Below are 13460 nucleotides of genomic sequence, written 5' to 3'. Positions count from 1 at the left end.
TTTTGTAATTTATTGCTCCGAGAGTGCGTGCGTGTGATATCGAGATGGTGAAAGTAGTTTTAAATTAATCGGAGTAAGCGGTTATGATTAAAGATGTGTTGAAATTTTAAATTTCAGTGATTGATCACTACCATGCGACTTACTTTATAGCTCCCTTGTAACGGTTCTACTGTCGATTCGCTTTGCATGTTTTAACTCGCTAATAAGTGAGTGCAAGGTCTATCTTGTTTACTGGATCGCATCATAAACTATAAAATGAAACGTTGCATATTTTAAATAAACATAAAAGGAAACTATTAAAAAAGTATATGCAACGTAAAGGAAGAGGAATCAATGGGGAAATGTCTATTTTAGGCGTTTTCATAAGTACCTATTGTCTTCACCTTGTTGAAGTACCCCAGAGGGATTCGCAGTGGGTGGATTTTCGTGAAATTTTATATTTAATTCTTTCAGAAAGATTTGTCGGGCCATCCCAAATTTCATTAAAATGGGACAAATAGAAATCAGGATATTGTTTTATTTCTTTTTTTATGCAAATTTGATGGAAAAAATTAATTCACATATTAGACATAAACCTATAGAATTTTATTAAGTGTTTTGTAAAGTTAAATTCTGATTGAATGATAAAGAGATAACTGTGTTTATTTTTCACTTCTATTAATCGCACAAAAATTAGAAAAAATCAGTTGTTTTAAGAAAAAGAAAAATCGAACCCCCCCTGCAATGTACCTGTCACCCCTACACATTTTACCTACAGAGGTTTGTTTCGGTTTCGTGAGGCTTCTGCCACAACAGGAATTTTACCACCATGACAAGGAAGTGATTATCCCGTTGTATAAGGCAATGGTTAGGCTCCATCTTGAGTGCTGCATTACAGGTCTGGAAGGCTCCTTTTAGGAAGGATGTGGAGCTGTTGGAACAGGTGCAGCGGAGAGAAACAAGATTAGGGATTCGAGAGAATTTAAATAGGTTCAGTAAATCTTCCTCAGATGATACACATTAGAAAATTAGCTGCGGCAGCGATGCGTGGAAACTTACCTTCAACGTCAACACTCCGCATTTGCAATAACTCAAAGAAGTCCATTGCAAAGTTGAGCATCAGCTGTAATAGAAATCCGAAATAACCACTCCTTCAATGGATCATTCATAGCAGCAGACAGGATCGAATTTAACTCCACCAGACCCAAAGGCTGGACCACGGAAATCCAATTAAAGCTATTCAGGTAGCGTGCCTAAATGGTGTGACATAAAGGAGGAACTGCAATCTAGTTCATCGAACAGCTTTTACAAAGCATTTTCCAATAGACACCTGTCACCCCTACACCTATGTCGTCACGAGTTCCTCTTATTTATCCCCGATGAAGAGTTGGTATATTCCAGGACTTGTTCGGGATTTTATAAAACTTTTTGGCATTCAAAACAATAGTTCCAGCGATATTTTGCAGGTTGAAGATAATCAACCACGAAATTAAACATTTCATCGGAACAGGTGTTCACGTGGCGAATAGCGTGAGAGGTGCTCGCTGGCCAAGTCGGTGAATTTCTCACGAGGCGATGACTTACTTCATTGGCGGACTTATGACGATGAGGCGGGCTTATTTGAGAGGTTAAAAATTAAATTGCATCCTGCTTCGTAGCGGGACCATCAGCTGCAGGTTCAGCAAATTACACATTGCTAACTCATTCGGAGACATTCCGTAATGAAGGGTGGCCGCCGTGTCAAAGGTTCTTTCTGCTCGGAAGTCGTCTGTCATTGTCGGCGTGTCGTTTATGCATAGACGAAGAATGTTGCAGTAAGAAACACACAAAACATCCTCATTATTTCTTCCTGGCGCGATTCATAAACCACAAAAGGAACCATAAATCATGCGGGGGGGAAAGGGGGACGCTGCTCGCGCTCGCGTCCTGAAGATGTTTCAAGGACAGATCCGTTCGATCATCGACTGTGTGCGGAGATCGCTTTCTTTTTTCCTTCGTTTTTTCTTTTTTTTTTTTTTTTTCATAACGAGCGGTGTGATGAATGCCGCTGTCACCTGCACGCTGCACGACTTGATGCGGTGGATGCATTCGGAAACAGTTGCTATCGCCGCTCCGTAATTGGACGTGGAAATACGATCACTGCGACAGGAAAGGGTTACGTGGAGTTCTAATCACCGTTCAGTTTGTCAATTAGGTTCGTGTTTCACCGCTGCAAAGTGAAAACCCCGTTCTTCGCATCCCTTCTCTTCTTGGGCTGCGGATGCTGAGGATGACATCGATGCGATCGGCTTGCGCTTCATTAGACTCGCATTTGCTTCTCTCTGGACATCGCTGTCTGCATTAACCCATTAGTCAGCTTCTTCGGAGTGTCCCGATACCAAAAGGAATCGCCGAAACTCAAAACAAAAATTTTTTCAAGCACGTTCGCAAACGCACAAAGCGTCTGTTGTCTTTCCAAATATAAAATTTCATCAAAATTTTTTCACTGGAAATCGAGCTGTTATTTGCAATCTGAGAGATGAAGATGTGGGTGAACCTTAATCCCAACACCATGTACTCTATGTCTTCATCTGTCTGTCCGCTTGCAAATGAAAGCTCGATTCCCAGTGAAAAAAAATTGACGTAATTTTATATTTGGGCCTTTTAGGGATTTGTCGAGCCATCCTAAATTTCAGGTTTAATCCGTATCCCCAGAAGGTTTTAGTCTTTCTCCCATTCTCTATCTCTTTCCTCTTTCTTTCTTTCTTTCTTTCTTTCTTTCCTTCTCCTCTTCTTGTCTATCTTCCATTTGTTCTTTCATTACATTGTCTTTTTATCCTCTCTCTTTCTTTTTTTAATTTCTTAGTTTGGTCCATTTTCTTCTTCTCTTTCTTTCTTTCTTATCTCATTTTGTTCTCTTTCTTTCCGTTTTTCTTTATTCTTTATTTTCTTTCCGTTTTTCTTTATTCTTTATTTTCTTTCTTTCTCTGTCTAATTTTCTGTTATTATCTGCATTTCTTTATTTTTCCTTCTTTTTATTAATGTTTCTCTTCCTTTATTTCTTTTTTTCTTCTACCCTTTTCTCTTCCTCCATTTCTTAGTATTTTCTTCGGTCTCTTTCATCACTCTTTTTACTTTCCCACCCCTCTTTCTCTCTCTCTCTCTCTCTCTCTCTCTCTCTCTCTCTCTCTCTCTCTCTACTTGGCTTTTGTTTTTAATTATATTTTTGTTAACTCTGTTTATCCCTTCCCATGCCCCCCCCCCATTAACTCCTAAATTTCCTATTGACCAACAGTTTCCATATTGCCTCAGTTCTCCCCTCTATTTTATTTCTATTTTCCAATCTTCCTTTCAGCTTCACAACTTGTTCTCTCTTCCATCACCATCAATCCCCATCCCCTACCTCCTTTTACTCCATGAATCTCTTTCTCTTTTATGTCCCTCTTCTTTCTTTGCGTTTCTTCTGTCTTTCTTTTCAATTTTCAAATGGACACATAAGACTTGTGCCGCTGCCAGCAGCTACAGATGCAGCGTGCCGATTGCTCCTTATCTGCCTGCATCCATCTCGGCCTTTGATGGGCATTTGGGGTATAATGTTGGCCTCAGCTCCTCGTGTCACTTAGATACGGCCTGACGATTTAACGATCTGCGGCCTACTTTTGCCTGTGGATGGCGGAGACATTTTTGCAGAAAGTCTGCAGGGAACCAAGCCCGTAAAGATAAGCGCGGAGGAGGAGGAAGACGGGAGTACCCCTCGTGTCTGTTTGAGAAAAGCTGAAGTCGCTCTCTTCTTTCTCCAAGTAAACTGCTTGTTTAACTTTGTGGATTCTTAAAGGAAAGTTGACCAGAAATATGATCGCCTTGGGAAGCACATTTTTCTTTCAAGTCTCCAAAGAATGTACACATTTTACAGCGTCTTTTGCTTAGCGAAAACTCTGAAAGGAATTCCTCTGACGATCACCTTTTACTGAATCCATTCTCTTTAGGAATGGAACTGATAACGAAGACATACTTTTCAACAATGGTCCCTCAGTATCTGAACTGAGAAAGCTAATTCTTCAGCAACAAATCTGCACTGATATCAACAATAAACCTTCATCTCATTAACTATTATAATACATCGATATAATACCCTAATTAGACCTTTATTACAACTCATTTGTGTTCTAGGTCCAATTTATGCAACTTTATAAAGAAAAACCCTTCGTGTATTGGTGCCATCTGTTGGTATTATGTAAAACTATCTTCTCTCATTACTTTGTTGACGAGTTTTTGAGTCATTCAAACTTAACCAGTTTGAATGAATTCCTTGAATAAATGGATTAATTTTCATTTATTGTTTGTTTTTTCAACCATCTAGGAAAGAAATCCCTTTGCACATTGTGGACAATGAGAGTTATGAAAGGGATGCTGTTTTCTATGTGGAACTTGGTGACCCGAAGACCGAGGAAGGTAAGCTATTTTTGAACCTTCTTTTTTAGAGCGAACAAGTCTCCTTATATTTTCTGAAGGCAGTCCTAATGTTAGTATTTCGAATTCCAGTACTGTAGATCAAGACTTAACTCTGCTTAAAAACTGAATAGTTTCTATCCTATGATATCAATCGGTATATATTTCACCCTGAAGATAAGAAGAATCTTCAGATTGAAGAATCTTAAGAACAATCCAACGTCCAATTACAAGTGTTCACGTGGATTTGCTCTGAAGAGTGCACATGCATATATAATTAAGTTGACCTGCTTTGTTTCCCTGAGAATGTGTCCTTTGCCAAAAGAAAGTCACCTTTCTTCTCATAGATCTCAAGGAATTGCTCTTCCATCTACGTGTAATGAAAATCCTTTTGTGTAAATACATCTCTTGGAACGGTAGGGGGTTCTTCCTGCCAAGTGAGAACTCTTAATGAAATCTTATTGATATGAGTGCTTTTATTATGAAAACGACAGTTGGCTTCTCCTCTATAACTCATCTCTGATGATCGGCGAAATGGAGCCTCGGCACGAAAACCAATTCGTCTGCCAACATGCAACTTTAAATGCGTCTGCTGATACCTGATAAGAGAAAAGGCGATTAATCCTCACAAAGAAAAAGATCTGGAAAGTACAGCATACAAAACCGATCGCATAAAAACATGCCGGTTCTCCCCTTCAAGAACGATTCCCCGCAAAATATTTGCCTTAACCTCTACATATTTTTTATGTTGTAAAGCGCTCTAACGAAACTTTTATGACCACTAGTGTACATAAGAGGGACGTTAGATAATCGTACAGAACGGTACTGGTGTTTTATAGCTGACTTCACCTAACAAGGGCAAGCATACTCACAGAACCCATAAAAGATAAATGAGGTTCGAGCATCAGGGAGACATTTTGTATCTCCTCCTATTTCTATTTTTTTTTTATTGATCTTCCTCTCAGCGACAACGGACTGATGTTTCACTCTTCGTCTTTAATAAGAATTCAAGAGACTGTTGAAGAAATTGCATTTATACCAGACTTCAGCATTCTTCTTTTGATCTCCAATTTTTACAGGAAAATTCTCCAATAGGGCGCGCTCCAATCTACCATTCGATTTTGCTAGCATAAATCCCCGTGCTGTGAAGGCACCAGATGATACAAACCGTAGAGCGTCTCTCTGTCTGAAAACTGTCTCTGTTTATTTGATTCACATAAATACGGGAAAGCTTCAACGTTTCTAAGAACATTCTGCATTTCTGATGGATTTGTCACGTATTATCAGTTCGTTGTCCAGCAACTCAAGGCGCTGTAAGTGCTGAACAGTACTTCCAGCACCATAATTAGGATAATTGTGGAAAAAATTATCACAAGAAAATCTCGTAGAACAATATTATCTCACATTCTCGTTAGACAATACAACGTAAAGATTATCGTGGTATTAAATCTGTGCCGCCCCATGAGAGTGTCTATGGTAACCAGAAGAATTATCTTGATAAAGATTATCATTATAAATAATATTTTCGAATAATAAAAGCTATCATCATCACATGGTAAAGTTCGATATTTAAGTTGGACTCACATTCTCTCTTTAGATTTACGAAGCTAAGACCAATCTTCTACTATGAGTTATCAGTGGAGTTTTGGATTCTTATTCTCCAACTGGATTTCTGCCAACGTTTTCTTTTTTGTTTTTTACTTTCCGTTATTTTTCTACACTGGCATTACCAGAGCATTGGCTATTCAGCTGGACCTACCCACACTTCAGCTGGTACGGTTGTTAGCTAAGCCGTTACCCAATATTTTTATTTATTTCTCCTCTCTTGCAAGGAATAGCAGAGCAAGTTAACCTAGAGCTCACGTCGCGTTGATCGTCCACTACATTTCTCGCATGCTCGACTACCCAATCCCTTTATACAAGATAATAAAACAGTAATTTCTGACTTGGCTACAAATATAATCTGGTTTTTGTTTCAAGAAGATCCTTTTTTGTTGACTTCAGTTTGGAAAAGAAGGACCAGCCAGAAAAATAATGGCCTTTGCCATGTGCTACTTTGAAGGCAGTTTCTTTCCGTTATATATTTCAAATCAGCATTTCTGCTAGGTCAGATGGCGAAGTTAAATTAGCGCTGAAGAATAGAGAATATATAATGATCAAATTGTTTTAATATGCAAATCTAACTGCGAGTGCAAGTGAAGAACTCTTTTATTTCCAGATTACTTTAAAGAGGAGACGGATCAAGACATCAACGAAAATTCTCCGAATGTCGAACTCACAGAAGCTGAAAAAATAGCCCTCTTGGGAAAACCTCGCCTTGGTGATCATTACAAAGTTCAGATAAGGATAAAAGAGAGTAAAGAATTCAAGGTAGGATATCAGAAATTTCACAATTCATTTATTTGATTACTTATACCCACTATACCCACTATTATAAAGCATAGAAGTAAATTGTGAACAATAAATTCTACCACCAGTTTGGTCGCTCTAACTTTTTGAAGGGTGGTGTCAACTACGATGAAACAGCCTCATCACTAAATAGTCTTCCTTTCATTTTACTGGCTTGATTTCCTATCAGTGAGCCCCCTACATCTTTCCGTTATGCCTCACACAATCGATTCAATGAGACCATTAGAATTTAGGTCAACGATTCGTTGCCCATGGCAACTGGATCCTTCCTAGTTACTTCCCCCGTTTGATAAGCCTGAAACCTGATCTCGTGAGTAATCCATGATATCTGAGAACAGCAGACCACGCGAGAAAGCATTATTGATGGAAAATAACGTGGAAGTAATTAGATAATTTTCACTGAAAGTGGGAGAAATAATGGACCAAGATTATGCATCTTATAATCCTCTCAGAGAGCGAGAGATGATGGACTTTAATTCCCAGCCTGAGTCTTCTGTTTCCTCTTAGAGCAAAATCGTTAGAGCATAAGATTTTCCATGAGAAAGTCTTACGCTCTTATGCTCGAAACCAAACTTTGAGAAGAAAATGTGATTCAGTTCTTTCCCGAGACTGCCGAACTCAGCCACGTTGTGAAAAAGGCCATAAAAATTCCCACCGCCATTGAAGGATACGAACTCAGGTTATTTCCATCCGGTTTGTGGAGGACGGTGATTACATCCACTGTTCTACTCCCGAGGGCAAGCTCTCGGGAGTAGAACAGTGAAGAATTAAGCACTTATCATCTTGTGTTTAATAAAATACATTCATAGTTTACCGGGTAATGGATTGTTTACTATTATTTCACATAAAGTTTAAATAATAAAACTATTCCGTATGTTTGAATATATTTTGCTGTTCATCCGGTAACCTTTTTGAAATGTGTATTCTTGTAGAATACGGTGGACAAGCTCTTTGAGAAGGCAAACATCTCCTTAACAATAGGAACATCCTCTTGGAAAGAACAGTTTCTAGGAGTTATAACAGTGAGTGCAGGTGAGTTACTGCATCTATAAAATTCTAATTGTATTTAGCTTTAATCGTATTTCATGAAGGTTGATTCATATAGATTTGTTTTTAATCGTATTTATTTTTAATAAATTTTCTCTAAAATAAATATTTACAGAAATCTTGGGTTTGCATTTCGTAATGAACAGCATATAATAAAAACCCTTTTAAGTAAAAAATATTGTATTCTTTATTGCATATTATTAAATAATTATTACCTGTCACGCTTAGATCAGCTTACAGAGGGTGGACAAAAAGGCGATGAAGCCGTTCACTTTGTCCATTCACCTGAGTAAATGAAATACCATTTAACCGAAAATTAAAATTATAAATTAGAAGAAATGCAAATTATTCAAATATTTTCATTGGAAAGAACCTTGCTTCTGACTCAGTTGATCTCTATGAGAGTTCACTGTTAGTTTCTAGAGAGCCTCTTTTAACAAACACTCTCTGTGAAACATTTCCTGCTCTTGCAAACTTGCAGAATCTGCTTCAAGGTTCTAAGCAATTTCAAGCATACGGAACAAGGTTCATTGCTGCTGGTAAGAGATAGCCCGTTTCCTCAGATATAAATAATCCAATCCAATGATGACTTATATCTAAGGGATTGAGAGGAGATTCTCCAAGCACATTTCCCAAAAATTGGAGCAAAGCTGAGTCTAGCAATCGTTTTTCTGTCATGTTAAGCATAAATATCGTGTGTGTGTGTGTGTGTGTGTGTTGGAGATTCTCGTTATCTTAAGGGATGTCGCTAACTCCTGAGTTGGGGAATTAAAGACGGCTGAACTTTTGCGGAGAGGGGGGGGATTTTATAACAAATATTCTCTGCCACATGAATCGGTATATGGAGCTCTTGGTGACTATCTTGCTTGGAGTATGTTTTTTTTTATTTTCCACCGTATCTTATACGTCATAAGATCAGGGCTTTCTCGATAATGGTGAAAGTGGAGCTTGAGATGAAATGCGAAAATCAGCGTGCTATTCACAGCTATAAGTAATTTTCCAAGAACGGTCGGGTTTATGAATTTATCTGGATAGGGAGTACATTTACAGACCACGTTTCTTGAGATTTATTTGCACCCCAAACAGGATTAAATGGTTTAATAACTGTTCAAATACTTGATTAATTTCGGCCGGGATCTTAGTTATCATTTTGACTTATATTTGGTTGTATTTTTAATTTAATTTAATTCTGTCACGAATCTGCCATTAGTTCAATCGAAATACGTATAGAGCAGAGCCTGCTCAACTTCTTAGATAGGAGGATCGCAATGATAGATTGCGATCTCATCATAAAATTTCAGACAAGGAATCAGTCATTTCTACAGAATGGGCCTGGGAAAGTCCCTGATCTATCCTAATAAAGCAAATCAATGGAAGAAAAGTGACACAGATTGCCATTTTTCATTTTCAGAAATAGTTTCACCTTCATTCCAAAAGCTGCGATGTCCCCAGATATATCAGAAATTAGTCTCTTTTGGCTTTAAAGTTTGAAATTTAAGTCATTTCAGAGGTGGTTGAAATCAGAAAGCAGTGCCAAATCCGAACGGGGCCCAGAGGGCTGGACATGATCCGCGGGTTTTAGCTTGAGCACCCCTGATATCGAGTGATTTAGTTTAACTCCGGGTTACATATCAGGGATATAAAGGTCTTCTAAAACTGTAGGTAATTTACTCTCTCTTGTGTCCAAAATAACAATTTAACATCTAAACTTTAGCAATTATCGAACTGTAAGTCAGTTATTTTAAGTTTCGAATACTCCACTACATCTCCCTGAAAGAAATATGGGCCAATCAAAATTCATGACGTAAAACCATTCCACAACAGCATAATTTCATCGTAGAAGTGAATTTCAACTTATACGTGGGGTTTCCTTCACCCAAACGAGCAATGTAGCGGGGACTAAACAGTGGCACGGAGACTTTTCCATGTTATCCGATTCACTGCGCTACTCACGAGAGAACAGAAAGTGAACGAAAGGAAAAGAAAGAACCCAGCCAGCGAAGCTCTGAGCAGATATGACATGAGAAACACAAACATCTGTAATTCTTATAACGCGCACGGCACGCAATAGAAAAACAACAACCACAGACAACATTTTGATTGGATTTACAACGCTGGAAGGAAGACACCGATATGGAAAAACTTCTCCATCCAAATCGGCATGTAAACTTGCACTCATTGGATATTCTGCGGCCCTAAGAAGGTAGCGAGAAAAAAAGCGGCATAAAAACAAAGAGAGGGATTTGCCAGGCAGACTTCGTATTTGTGAACTACTTAGAAATGGAAATACCATTGAATGACTAACATTAGCAGGATTCAGACCTGCGTCATCCGATTGCTGAAACGTGTGTGTGTGCAAAGGAGAAAGAAGGGAGGCATCCCACGGCGAGTACCAAGCTTAAGCTACTCCCATCGATCTAGCTCGATGCATTGTGTCCATACGGTATCAGTTGGAAGCGTTTCGATCAATGAGAATTAATTTCCTTTTTTTCCTACTTTTCCAGAGTCTTCCCTACAATAAGAGTGGCTCATCACTCCAGCCACGCTTCGGGTACATGTAGACGTCTCTCTTTTAAAATTTCGAGGGTTGGAGTGTCGTATGTTTGCGCGGCCTCGTTTTTTTTTTCTTCTTTTTTGTTCTAAAAGTGATCGTTAATGATTCCACACAAATATTTTTTCAAAGATTATTGACAACTTCAAAAACTCTCTCTATCTCTTACATTTTCCCAACTCATGGATTTGTTTTTGTATTTACAAGAAGACGAAGAAGATGACGTGGAAAACATGCCTACCTGTTCGGATTACGTGATACACTTCTTTACGATCTTCTGGAAGGTGCTGTTTGCCTTTGTGCCCCCGACAGGTAAGAATTGCAGTATTTCTAGTTAGAATTACGATGGTTGGTTCAAATACGTGTTGGAAAAATCCTAATTTGAATATGGGGCTAAAAACAAGCGGCTTTGCCCCTAAGGAGAAGTAAGTTGCTATTTGCTATTTAATGAACAGCAATGCGTTTCTCCTTAGGAGGAATAAAAATAATTAGAAATATAAAATGATAATGCGAGTAGAAGTTGACTTATTATCTGTTGCTGTTAAAATCCAAACAGCAACATGATACTCACGTTGCTGTTTGGATTTTAAAAGGTTTGTTAATAACTTTGTTACTAAGAACTTTGTTACTACCTGCATAAAATATTTTGTTTTCGTGATAGATTTTCTATCACCCCTAAAATCATTTTGTAAATGACAAGCACTTTAAGCAAAGCCATGAGCTGATGAAATATGCTTTCAAACGATAAACCCAAACAAATTGGAGTTTTCTTCTCCCTAAAAAGAAAATAAAGAGATAAATCCTCAGTGGACAGAGCCTCCCATTTTAAGCTAAGGGGTAAAAGTTACTCCCGTCTAGACCTATCTGAATTTCTGGGCAATGCGTATAATATGCATATTTTGGGCAAGGAATCACACCTCTTGTCTGGAGAACTTATTAAACTGCGTAGGTATCAATGTTAAGGTGACTGGATTTGCAAAAAAAATAACGTTTCTGTAGTTAGCCACTGATTTATGTAATTTTCAAATTGGTTATACTACTTATCTGCTAGTCCGATTGCAAATTATCATACTTACTCAGTGGTTTATACGATTATTAGCCAGGTACTCAATTGCTGTTACATTTAAATGGAAAGGTTTCACCATCTTCTTTATCAACGAAGGGAAAAAAAGACAATTAACATAGCGAATATATTCAACAACCATCGAACCATGAACGTGTGGACAAATAAAGATCAATCACGTTTGGTCTTTACTTGATCAATCATGTTTTATCGAGAGAGCTTACAAGGTCTACAATAAAGAGATTTACAACGGCTTACTTTAATAAAGCCAAAGAGAAGTTAGAATATGTGTTTGTCGAGAGTATAACTGAAAGAAAAAGGAATATATGTATGTTGGAATTCGAAAGTTATTAATAAAGACTTGCGATACTCTTATCAATCATCTAGAATCCCTATAAGCAGTCACAAATATTGTCATTTAATGTATCGGGTTTTATGTAAATCATTACGATTTTGATAACTGGATTTCAATTGATCATAATCATTGAATTACATAAAATATTTTATCCGTTAAAGACAGAGAATATAAAACTTCTTTTATATCAACCTGGACTCTTTAATTATATTAGATTGCATTATAATTATGTTATATACAGGATGGTTATAAAGTCTTTTCCCCTTTTAAAAATTAATCATTCAAAAACTATAAGGAGTATTAAAGGGGGTTTTTTGCGTTGTAATCAGTACGTGGGAGAGTTGTTTACAATAAAATATTAGAAATTTAGAAATTTAGAAAAATAACACAAAGACAAATTTTTCTTCAATCTTTATTGACGATCAAATTCCATTTCTCCACGAGAATTTTCCAAGAATCAAACATTGTGATTTCCACAGCTGTCTTCATAATTCTTACTCTTCTGACTTTGAATATTTACACGGTTCTTCTCGAATAAGGAGGCCTCGAGACATCATTTTTTGCAGTCTTTGATATCCTCTGAGGGCTGCAATAACACTATCGCCATTCTTATAATAAAGTTTAATTAATTAAAAGTGCTTTTTCTTTAGGCAATTTTAAAGCAAACTTGACTTTACTTCGTTACTTAAGTTTGGGCTGCTGCCTTAACTTTTTATCTTGGAGACAAAAAATAAGACCACGACTCGCAAACCCTCAAATTCTCCAATCCCAGAGTAATTCCTCCGTACAACGCATGCAAAAACTGCTTTGTTTATTGGAGTAAAAAAATCGCTTAGTCACCTGGTGACTAAATTTCGATTCAGCTTTTTTTTCTTTAAAAAACCCCCGCATATATTGATTATTTTCTGACTTCAGGTCGATACGACCTGAAGACACAAAATAGGCCCAAAATTTTCAAATTTGACATGCTAGTATATAATCTAAATTATGCATCGGAATGGCTTGCCTCTTTTGCTGGATGAAAAGCCTAAATTACCGGGATGAAAAGCCTTGAAACTTTCTCCTGAGACCAACTATATGCCTCTTTAAATGCGAAAAATACTTAAATACCTCCGATCTTGACGAAGTTCGAACCCAGACCATTTCCATAATGTGGAAGGAAATTTGCCACCCCCTTTTGTTAGTACCACGCACTACAGGACAGCACGCACCAGAACAAAAATTCTCTTGTTTTTTGAGTAAGGTATTAAGATTTATTTGCTGTTTACACGAAGCATAAAATGAGGTTGAGTAAACAGAACACCGGGAATGCTTTATCTCTTTCTTGGATGAAAATGAAAAAGGACAAATAGAGGATACTTGCAGACTAGGTTAATTAGCAACCCGTATAAACTCAGCACCTAATTTTGCCCAGTTTTAGTGAAATAAATTTAGACAGAGAGATAATGGCCAAATACTTCATGAATGCAATTCATGGAAAACAGTAACTTACAATTGATAATTGCATTTTAATTGTCTTCATACGAATTATTTATTTATTCTAATTAACTATTATTAAATTAGATTAACTTAGTTTACTGCATTACGTATTCATTATAATTAAACGGCTTCATTTCTGTTAAACAGCT

General features: G+C 37.4%; 1 protein-coding gene across 4 annotated transcripts in view; it reads left to right on the top strand.

Moving 5' to 3' along the window:
- LOC150088581 (sodium/calcium exchanger 3-like) overlaps window positions 1-13460 on the top strand; it is a 139670-nt gene that overhangs the window by 113429 nt on the left and 12781 nt on the right. For 2 of the 4 annotated variants that reach the window (XM_090369587.1, XM_090369584.1), the window contains exons 3-6: window positions 4319-4410; window positions 6626-6777; window positions 7749-7848; window positions 10622-10726. In XM_090369587.1, coding sequence (XP_090225713.1) covers window positions 4319-4410; window positions 6626-6777; window positions 7749-7848; window positions 10622-10726 — 449 coding nt within the window. The remainder of the gene's footprint in view (window positions 1-4318; window positions 4411-6625; window positions 6778-7748; window positions 7849-10621; window positions 10727-13460) is intronic. The other 2 variants (XM_090369585.1, XM_090369586.1) reach the window with 2 other exon arrangements.

This window comes from Mastigoproctus giganteus, chromosome 3, assembly GCF_048544385.1.
Source record: "Mastigoproctus giganteus isolate SK-2022 chromosome 3, ASM4854438v1, whole genome shotgun sequence".
Lineage (NCBI taxonomy): Eukaryota > Metazoa > Arthropoda > Arachnida > Uropygi > Thelyphonidae > Mastigoproctus > Mastigoproctus giganteus.
Note: the sequence above shows the minus strand (reverse complement) of the source record. Positions and strands in the feature narration are given on the sequence as shown.